Here is a 9,778-nt window from a genome sequence, read left to right on the forward strand (position 1 = left end):
AAGATTTTTTTAATTTATTGCTATTTGCTATAACTAATTTTTTAATTGGTCGCATGCAGCAATGGTACTGATTTGGCCTGAAAAATAGCCTACTTCTTCACCCTAACATGACATTATATGCAGTGAAGTGATTATATGCAAATAACGAAGCATAAAGGTCATTGTACTCTATCATATCCTTGTGGTTTTGGTTGGTGACAGCTTAGTTATGTAACTTATAGATGCCCAGAAAATGGGGAGAAAACAATGACGTACCTCTTTTTGTGCTCTATAGAATTTGTGTCAATGCACAATCATCTGTAAAAAGGAATTTTGAAAGTTTCTTGTGATACAGCTTCTCTGTTTGGTGAGACATTAAGTGTACAAAGTGTATACGTGTACAAAGTATTACATCATATGACATACAGTATATTTATTTTCAATTCAATGAATTCAATGCAGTTTTATTTGTATAGTGCTTTTCAAAATACACTTACTCATTTAGCAGACGCTTTTATCCTAAGCGACTTACACATGAGGAGAACAATAGAAGCAGTTGCAACAACAATATGTAAGTGCTTTGACCCTTTTAGTCTAACGCAGTATGTAAAACAATATATAATAGAAATTTTTACATTTTTATATATACCTATATAGAATAGAAGAGAAGAGAAAGTGTTAGTATTAATGGATCAAGTGTTGGCGAAATACATAGGATGAAGAAAGATGAGGAAAAAACGTTATCATCTAAATATTTAAATATATTTAAATATATTTCCATTTTCCATTTCAGCTCAATAAATGTTCAAAGCCTCATTTCCATTTAAATCCATACATTTGTTTGAATGTTTTTAACAAATCATTTTCCTCAGTGGAAAACAACAGGATTGCTACGGTTACAGAAGGCACATAAATATATAATTTAATTTTATATGCTAAAAAAATACCCTTTTCATAGTTGTTTTACTTTTTAGCATTTTTATTTTCATATACTGTCAATTAGGCTGCATAATAGTGTATAATAGATCATGTAGATTATGTAGGCTGTTATTGTAAGTGTACTGTATTTTTATTTGTCCTTTCACATATACATTTTATATTTTTATCTTCAATTTGTGTTTTTGTATGCATTTATTTTCTGTTTTCTGATAGTTTAATTAGATGAATTAATTGCTTTTCATCCATCCTGAGCTAACAGACCTGACTCAACTCATCAGTTCATTAGTCTATTCAGTCATATTTTATTAGTAATATCCTGTAATTTTAAGGACGAGTATGGTCCATCTGTTTAAGTTTGCTTTAATTCCATTATTGAACATAAATCAACAGTAAATATATCTTATAGCAATTATGCATAAAAAGCAATAACATATGCATAATAAACTGTGCTCTTTTATTGGGGACATGTAAACTTTTGAGTCACACCAATATTTCTGCTTGTTTCCTTTATCAGCACTCTGTCAGACTATACACTGTTCATAGAATTTTAACAAAACAAAACCATGCATGTAAACCATTGAAATATAATAAGCTGATGTTTGATAGACCGAGATATCAGCCTTTTGATGTCTTTAAACGGGAAATTGTGACTAACTAAACTGACTGTAAAATTACGCTATAAATAATTGTAACAAAAGTAAAGGTCAAAGCTTAATTTTAAGACTCTTTAAAATAGACCTTCATGGCAAATGTCAGTGAATGCACTTTGTTATTTGTTTAAACATTTACTTTGTTTACCTGCTAATAACGATTATATTACAACTCCAATATATGTTTTGGGAACACTTTTGTAAACTGTAAAATATTTAATCTTACAATTTTGTGTAGCCTAGTTTTTGCAATGTGAACCACACCTGCTCTATCATATCATAACTTATAACTTATAAAAAAATATAATTAACACATGAAAACTGCTGAGTTTTACACTTATCTCATCAGCTGATCTGTGTTTATATCAGTGTGGTTTTATTCACCACTATCCCAAACCACTATAACAAAAATATAATAAGACTTTTAGTTTACACTAGCATTTAGCCTAAGTTTGAATATAATTCTCAATATTGTTCTATAATTTAAGAGTATTTTGAATTTGAAATATGCAGTTGAATCCAACTAGGGGGGGAAATACATTAGTGTAATTAAATTAAAGATAATATTGTTTAGATATTGATAGTGAGACAAAGATATTGTTTAACCATCTTTTGAAATGTTGATATACTAATTTGATAACAGACTGAATGTCTAAAATGATTAGATAAATCAATTAATAGGCCTACACAAAATGTCACATGTAATAATATTGTGCTATTTTCCCACAAAAAAGGGATGCAAGTTCCTTTATGTTTGTTAGAAATGGATGGAAAATTATATTGAGATTATGGGGAAAACCTATAGGCTAAATTGATTAGCTCACAAAATTCAAACAGATGTTGTTGTTGTTTTTTTGCGGAGTACAAATTATCAAACCGTTGTTTTCGTCCTAAAAATATTGTAGCCTAGGCTACTATAAAATCCGACATTTATTAAATCCTTGTCTTTTGTTTGTTGACATATTTCCACCTTTCCATGACCAGTATAGTGTCGTTTTACTGTTTTCACTTGTTTACACAAGACCTAGCCTACAACACATATAATGAAACAGGAATAAAATTCACAAAAATATTTAATTTAGGAGGGTTTTGAAAGAGATGTTTACAAAACCATTGCTAGAGAAAAAATGCTAGTAAAATAGACCTTGTTACTGCACCTATACCACCTTTTTTTTCCACGTTTGAAAACTAGCCCCGGACAGATCGTATAAGAAATGTATGATGGTTAGACGACAATGTTATGCATACTTTCAGCAATTACCGGATACCACGGTCAATACCTGGGCTTGGCAGCAATGCAGAATGGCGTTCTCGTTGAACTGAAGTGTTTCATCCAGTAAAGGGCGCTACTGTCATTGTGATGCTGTAAAGCCAGTAGAAGAAGAAGACTGTCACGTGACGCCAGAATTTCAACACAGCAGCGTGTGAATTTGCTGCTTCCCTGCTTGTCAGTCATTCCGGTCATTTACTTCTTGTTTATATTTGACTGATGCTTGTAACATTTATTTCTGGACGAAAATGACCACGAAGGCTGCACGTCTTTTCCGTAGAATGGATGGTCTGTTTGCTGTGTACAAACCGCAAGGAGTTCACTGGAAACTTATTCGTGACACCATAGAGTCCAATTTACTGAAAGGTAACGTTAGTGTCTGCGTCACTTGTACATTAAATGCGTATAGTAGATAACGTGTATACTTTCCTTGTGATAAATTATTATTTTTTTTTATTATTATTATTGTGATGCATGATTATCAATACAAAATCTGCATCTTTCTCTCTCTTCAGAGCTGAACTCCTGTCCTCCACCAGCTCCTCAGCTTGCAGTGAAGTTCCAGCTTCTGTCCAGTGGAGAGAACAACGGCTCCAAAGATCTCATATTGTCCCCCTCTATGCTTCCCTCTCTGGCAAACCATCCTCTAGGTTAGAGGGTAGACTTTACAAAAAACATGTCCAGGTCACCCTGAAATCAAAAGAAAAAACTCCTATTAGGCCTTCAAAGATTTTTTTTTCATGCATTAAATGCAGTGTAACAAATACTACAATAATGTACATATATGCTATTTACTTTTCCTCTGTTACAGTGACAGGGCCGCAGTTTCACAAGGTTCATGTCGGAGTTGGTCACCGCCTGGATGCTTTTTCCTCTGGAGTGTTAGGTGACCGACAATTGAAACCCTGAGTTCTAAAGTGATTTAATGTGTGATGTGTTCTGTGCTCAATTCTCTCATGTTTCTCATGTTCTATCTCAGTTTTAGGTGTTGGGAAAGGAAATTACGTGCTGGAGCATCTGTGCAAATCACATGTAACCAGGGTAAAGGATTAGGCTCTGCCTATATTTATTTTATGTAGGCTAATATTTCATCTCACATTTGAAAGCTTTATTGTTTTTCTTTATTTTATATCTGCCTGCCTAATTGATTCTGAATTTATAATAACTAATGATTAAATCAGACGTGCATTAATTGTAATAATGACAATTTTACGCAGACTTTTGTGTTTGTTTTATATCTGAAGGACTACACGCTTGAGGGTGAGTTTGGAAGAGCCACCGATGACTTCTCTGACACAACCCGAGTCATAGAGAAAACCACATACGGTAATTTGTACATTACAATAATTATCATAACCTTAAACTGCATGAAATAGAAGTTGTGATAGTCTTTTCTTCCATATTGTGACGTATATCTGAGTGAAATGGCTTCTCAGACTAGAAAAAAAAATGTAGGGTGGTACTTAATTTTGTGGTTTTCTATTGCTGTTATGTCATGTGACTGAGTGACATTCGTAAATATACGAGTAAATATGTGAATGACCTGCGCGTAAAGAGACCTTCCCGAAAACTCTTCTCCTGATTCACAAATATTTCGTAAACGTCAGATGTGATAGTGAAATGTGTGTGTGTGTGTTAATGAATTCCAATCAGTCGTAAATGGGACGCGCGTGCACGCTCATTCTCAATTACCATAAATCCCGCCCTTTAAATCCGACTGACAACTATATATGGGCATCATATTATGACACCAAATGAAGGATTTCAACATGTCTTCGTGAATGAAAAAGAAAAAAAATCTCATTATCAGATAATATTTTATTATCAGAAGTTCATTCAAAACGCCACATTTTATTTTCAAGCGTACATAGGCGTATCAGGTCCTAAAAAAAAGGAAGCTTGGCAACATATTACAGATGCAGTTAATGGAGTTTCATCTGTTAATCGAACAGTCCCAGAAATGAAAAGAAAATGGTTCAACGTGAAGCTTGACAGCAAAAAAACGAATTAGTTCACTTCAAAAAAATATAGCCCAGCCCTATTGAAAGCAATTCATTATTTGATTAAAGTGTTCCGTTTGCAGATGCTATTACTGGCTCTCATAATAAAAGTAAAAAGAAAAACCGAATGTAATTACTATATCATATTTTTTCAAAATGCTGTGTAAATATGTACACGTTCGGATGTTAAACGCACTATTTACGCGTGGCTGGGAGCAGGTGTAGATTTCTTTCGTACCAACTAACATTTGGAAAATACGAACATTTTAATGAATCCAAAAATTTACGCCAGAACCACTTTACACACGATTTACACAAAATGTCATTCTTCTCGTTTCATGAATGAGACCCATGGTGACTTTAATATCAAGAAACTGCTATAATAAATTACAATTGTTATTGTTAGTCTGTTTTCCATTTATAAGTAAAATTTGTCTTTATTGTTATCTTTTAGACCATGTTACCCAGGATAAGCTAGAGAGAGTCCTTGCCATGATACAGGGAGCCAATCAGAAAGCCTTAATCACGTGAGTCATTATTTTACATATTGCATTTCATTCTGTCAGACTATGTGTATACATTTGGTTAATGCATAGTGTGTTTCTGAGTATGTTATTATTATGTCTCTCTGCAGGTATTCTCAGATGGACCTGCGCACTCAAGAGGCTTACGAGCTTGCAGTGAAGGGTTTGTTGTATCCTCATGGTAAAAGTCCACCTATTCTGACTGGTCTGCGATGCATACATTTCAATCCGCCACATTTCACATTGGGTTAGTACATTGAATAATATTTTCTGTATATTAGGGGTGTAACGGTACGTGTATTCGTACCGAACCGTTTCGGTACAGGGCTTTCGGTTCGGTGCACGTGTGTACCGAATGACTGAATGCAATATTTTGTGTGCGGAACATAGGTACATTTTCGTGTTTCCACACGAACATATTAAAAGGCGGAAGTCTCCGCGTTCAGCGCAAATCCCGCCCTGCAGCTGATTCTAAAGTTTTACCCCTATGGTTTTACCAGTGTTTTACCCGTTGTCACTGTAACCTAAACCAATGAAATAGACTGCAGGGCGAAAAAAAGCTTTTCCGCTCTGCGTGCGCCGCCGCACTCTCCGTTCCGTGTGTGTGTGTGTGTGTGTGTGTGTGTGTGTCGGCCCGCTGCGCTCTCTGCTCAATGTTCGAGTCCGTGTTTGCGCTGCGCGTTCTGCTCTGTCGTTAACGGCCCAAACACTCCAATCATGTACCGATCACGCACTGGAAAAGCAAAGTCCGCTCAAATAAGGTGAAATTTCTCAGTAGTACACTTCTATTTGCTGAGCTGGTATAGTTATATATATTTGAGGAATTGCAATTTATAACAGCAAATTGTGCAATTAATTAGTTAATTTTTTTTTATCGATTCCCAGCCTTAATTTTTAAATATGAGCAGGCCTACAAGCTGGGATTGGTAATGCTGCACTGTAATCATAGTTATTTATTTATATTTTTCATTATATTTTATCATGTGATATTGGTTTGAGACTGAGAGTATTTTATTTAGTGGAGAACTTTGCAGCAGTATTTTATTTCTTATTCTTTTTTATTTTATATATATGTTATTATATTTTATTAAAAAGTGTTTAAAAAAGTGTAAACAAACTGTTAAAAAAAAGTTTATAGTAATAAACAACCTGCAGTTTAATGTTTGCATTTCTTTCCCTTACTGTACCGAAAATAAACCGAACCGTGACTTTAAAACCGAGGTACGTACCGAACCGTGATTTTTGTGTACCGTTACACCCCTACTGTATATACATTAGTATAGGTTTGCTTTACTTGTAAGGCCAGTAACTACAAATTTGTTCTTTTCTACACAAAAAGAGGTCCAGTGTGTGAATGAGACTCAGAAGTATCTGCGTAAATTGATTCACGAGGTAGGACTAGAGCTGCGGAGTTCCGCTGTCTGTTCTGGAGTGCGTCGTACACGAGACGGTCCCTTCAAAGCAGAGAATGCTCTCACCCGACAACACTGGACTGCTGACTGCATTATACAAGCTATTGCTCACTTTCGCAAGACTACCCGCAAAATCAGGAAATCTGGAATGTACAGGCAGACTGATGGCCAGTTGAACTCGAGCGCAAAGATCCAAGAGCAAATCAGAAGTGAGATTGGACAGTCTGATCAAGAGCATGTTGAACTCACAAGCCCTACTTCTGATAGGATTGTGGACAGAGTGGCACCTGGGACTGGGTGACGGGAAAACAAAACATTATTAAAAGGATTTGATTTCTGAGTTTACCTTTTCACTATAATTTATAGATTTGTTATACTGTCATTGTGCATCAATAAAGTATATATATTATGTTCTCATTGTTAATATTTCAGTGCTAAATGTTGGTGATAGATAGATAGATAGATAGATAGATAGATAGATAGATAGATAGATAGATAGATAGATAGATAGATAGTAAACAAGAGTAGTATTGCACACAATTAAGTGTTTTCTGTACAGGAAGAGAACGCGTTTTAAATACTGAAGTTTAAATAAACGGTTTTAAAAGTGGAACCTTTGATCGCTTGATCAAATCCTGTACGGACGTTTGTAGTAGCGCATCCTCACGTGGTACTTGGTACCATAGATATACATAATAAAGGCCAGAGAAGTCTTACGGTGGAGTCTCTAGCGTCATCACCCGATGGCCATCTTGTCACAGGCAAGCTTACTGGCGGGCTCTGTTTCCTGATAAGGTGAGTGATCTGCACGAACACAAATACTCTTATCTCGCTGACATCTTGACAGATTTAAAAACGATTTGGTTTCTTACAAACGTTATTAACGTGGCTATAATTATGGATGCTTGAACATGTCGAAATATATAATATTATAATTATTCATAAGTATGCAGTGTCATAACTACATCTCTGACGTTTATTTTTTTTTTTTTTTTAAACGTTTGGAAATCGGTAGAAAATTGAGCAAGTTATGGTTATTTAAAAAGTACATGCACCATTAAAACACAATGTTACGAGTGAGCGAGCTGACTGTGACAAGATGGCCGCAATATGCGGACGTCGACCTCCATTGGCTAGCAGCGCGGACGAGACATCTAGCCTTTATTATGTATATCTATGCTTGATACTTTACTCAGCACTTTTCAATATGGACCAACCAACCACAGTTGTAATGGCTTATTAAAAAGATAATTTAATTGCTGGTGCGTATTTATTTATTGACAGAATCAAATTATTTCAAAAGGTTATTGTTTTAATGGTTCAAATGTCCCAAGCACCACACAAATCTCCCTGACATTTGCATTCGGCCCAAAGGGGAATTAGGCTTTTCGAGTCACCGAGCGCCCTCTAGTGGAAAACTCTTTTGACCTCCTAGTAAACCGTCTGTTTACTTTTTGTTACATTGCTTTCTAGCACCACGTTACCTTCTGTAGGTTGTGTGTTTAAATTGTGTGTAACAGTTTGGTGATGCGAGTGCCAGTGCGTTGGGTATTATGGGATGTGAAGGACACACTGTTGAAGGTCCGGCGCTCGGTTGGGGAGCAGTACTGCAGCGAAGCAGAGCGAGCAGGACTGAAGCTGCCAGCGGCACAAGTCGAAACTGCTTTCAGACAAGCTTACCGGCAGCAATCCAAACTATTTCCCAACTATGGCAGAGCTCAGGGAATGGACAGCCAGGTCTGGTGGACTGGACTAGTGAGGAGTACTTTCGCCCAGTGTGGGGTAGATGACCCTGCTCTACTAGATAAACTAGCCAACAACCTCTATTACAACTTTTGTGGACCAGAAAACTGGGAGGTAAGGGCGGGATATTTGACTTTTTAGATATGAAATAGCTCTTTTGTTTGCTTCTACCTGACATTGTTTTTTCAGCAGTTTTTATTAGTAATTCCAGAAATCCCCAATAGGGGATGTTCAATACAAATTTCCATTGCCAGTTATTTCTTACCCTCTAAAATGACAAATTGAAAAGCTTGAATGCATGCGTGATGCAAGACAAGTGCATACTCTTATGCTCAAGTGTCTTACATTATATTTAAATCTAGGAAGATTGTTTTTCATAATCTCAGATTGTGTCGTCATAGGTGTTTCCAGATTCTAATAGCACCCTGAAGTTCTGCACCGCTTTGGGACTGAAGCAAGGAGTTGTTTCCAACTTTGACAAGCGTTTGGAAGGGATCCTGAGGGGATGTGGCCTTCTCACTCACTTCTCATTTCTTCTGACCTCAGAAGAAGCTGGGGTTGCTAAACCAAACCCTGCCATTTTTACTCAGGCGCTGGTGCGATGTGGTGTGCAGGCCTCCAGTGTAGTCCATGTTGGGGACCATTATGTGAACGACTACCTGACCTCACGCTCATTGGGTATTCAAGGTTACCTGCTTGACAGACAAGAGTCTCATGGGCACCTTGATGTTCCCACACAACATAGACTACAGAGCCTAGATCAATTACCAGCTCTATTGCAGCAGGATACAGACTAAGTGTGCTCTGTTGATGTAATGTTGCTGCAGGATTAAACAAATTTTTAAATTGACCATATTTTTTGCAGTTGCCCATTTCGTATGACGAAACAGAAGATGTAAGCCTAAATGTCCGAATGTGGGGACTAAAAAAAATCACTTTAGTTTTAATAAAATTATACTTCCACTAAATGATACTGTTGTTGCATTGTTCTATATTGTTGATCTGCCAATAAATTACATTTTATTTGTGACAATTGTCTGATTGTTATCCACTGTGGTTTCTGGTTAAATACTGCTCAGATATCAGTTCTCAAAAGTAATGAGACATACAAGTTCATATACTGCTTTATTCAGAAAACAATACTCAGACCCTTAACCAATTCTATTTAAGAATTAGAAATATTACATTGTTTTCCCTTATATTATTATTTCATAGCACTCATAAGAAAATTAATATTTCTGAAATATGGCATTTGCCCATT

The 9,778-nt window shown here is 36.1% G+C and overlaps 2 protein-coding genes across 3 annotated transcripts; both read left to right on the top strand.

Annotated features, from left to right (window-relative positions):
- Nucleotides 1-2,758: 2,758 nt before the first annotated feature.
- Nucleotides 2,759-7,187, top strand: trub2 (TruB pseudouridine (psi) synthase family member 2). 2 transcript variants are annotated; one of them, XM_079627864.1, is made up of 9 exons: nt 2,915-3,015; nt 3,119-3,204; nt 3,354-3,488; nt 3,650-3,724; nt 3,818-3,879; nt 4,083-4,164; nt 5,293-5,365; nt 5,473-5,609; nt 6,702-7,187. In XM_079627864.1, exons 2-9 carry the CDS (start codon nt 3,120-3,122, stop codon nt 7,073-7,075), a joined length of 1,023 nt encoding a protein of 340 aa, XP_079483990.1. In that variant the 5' UTR covers nt 2,915-3,015; nt 3,119; the 3' UTR covers nt 7,076-7,187. The 2 variants fall into 2 exon arrangements, with proteins under 2 accessions (XP_079483989.1, XP_079483990.1); XM_079627863.1 differs by having other exon boundaries at nt 2,759-3,204.
- A 297-nt stretch (nt 7,188-7,484) lies between these two features.
- hdhd3 (haloacid dehalogenase-like hydrolase domain containing 3) lies at nt 7,485-9,548 on the top strand. Its single transcript, XM_079627873.1, has 3 exons — nt 7,485-7,569; nt 8,295-8,631; nt 8,919-9,548. The coding sequence occupies exons 2-3, from the start codon at nt 8,302-8,304 to the stop codon at nt 9,312-9,314; spliced, it is 726 nt and encodes a 241-aa protein (XP_079483999.1). The 5' UTR covers nt 7,485-7,569; nt 8,295-8,301; the 3' UTR covers nt 9,315-9,548.
- The last annotated feature ends 230 nt before the right edge of the window (nt 9,549-9,778 follow it).

Source organism: Phoxinus phoxinus, assembly GCF_949152265.1.
Source record: "Phoxinus phoxinus genome assembly, chromosome: 11".
NCBI classification, from domain to species: domain Eukaryota; kingdom Metazoa; phylum Chordata; class Actinopteri; order Cypriniformes; family Leuciscidae; genus Phoxinus; species Phoxinus phoxinus.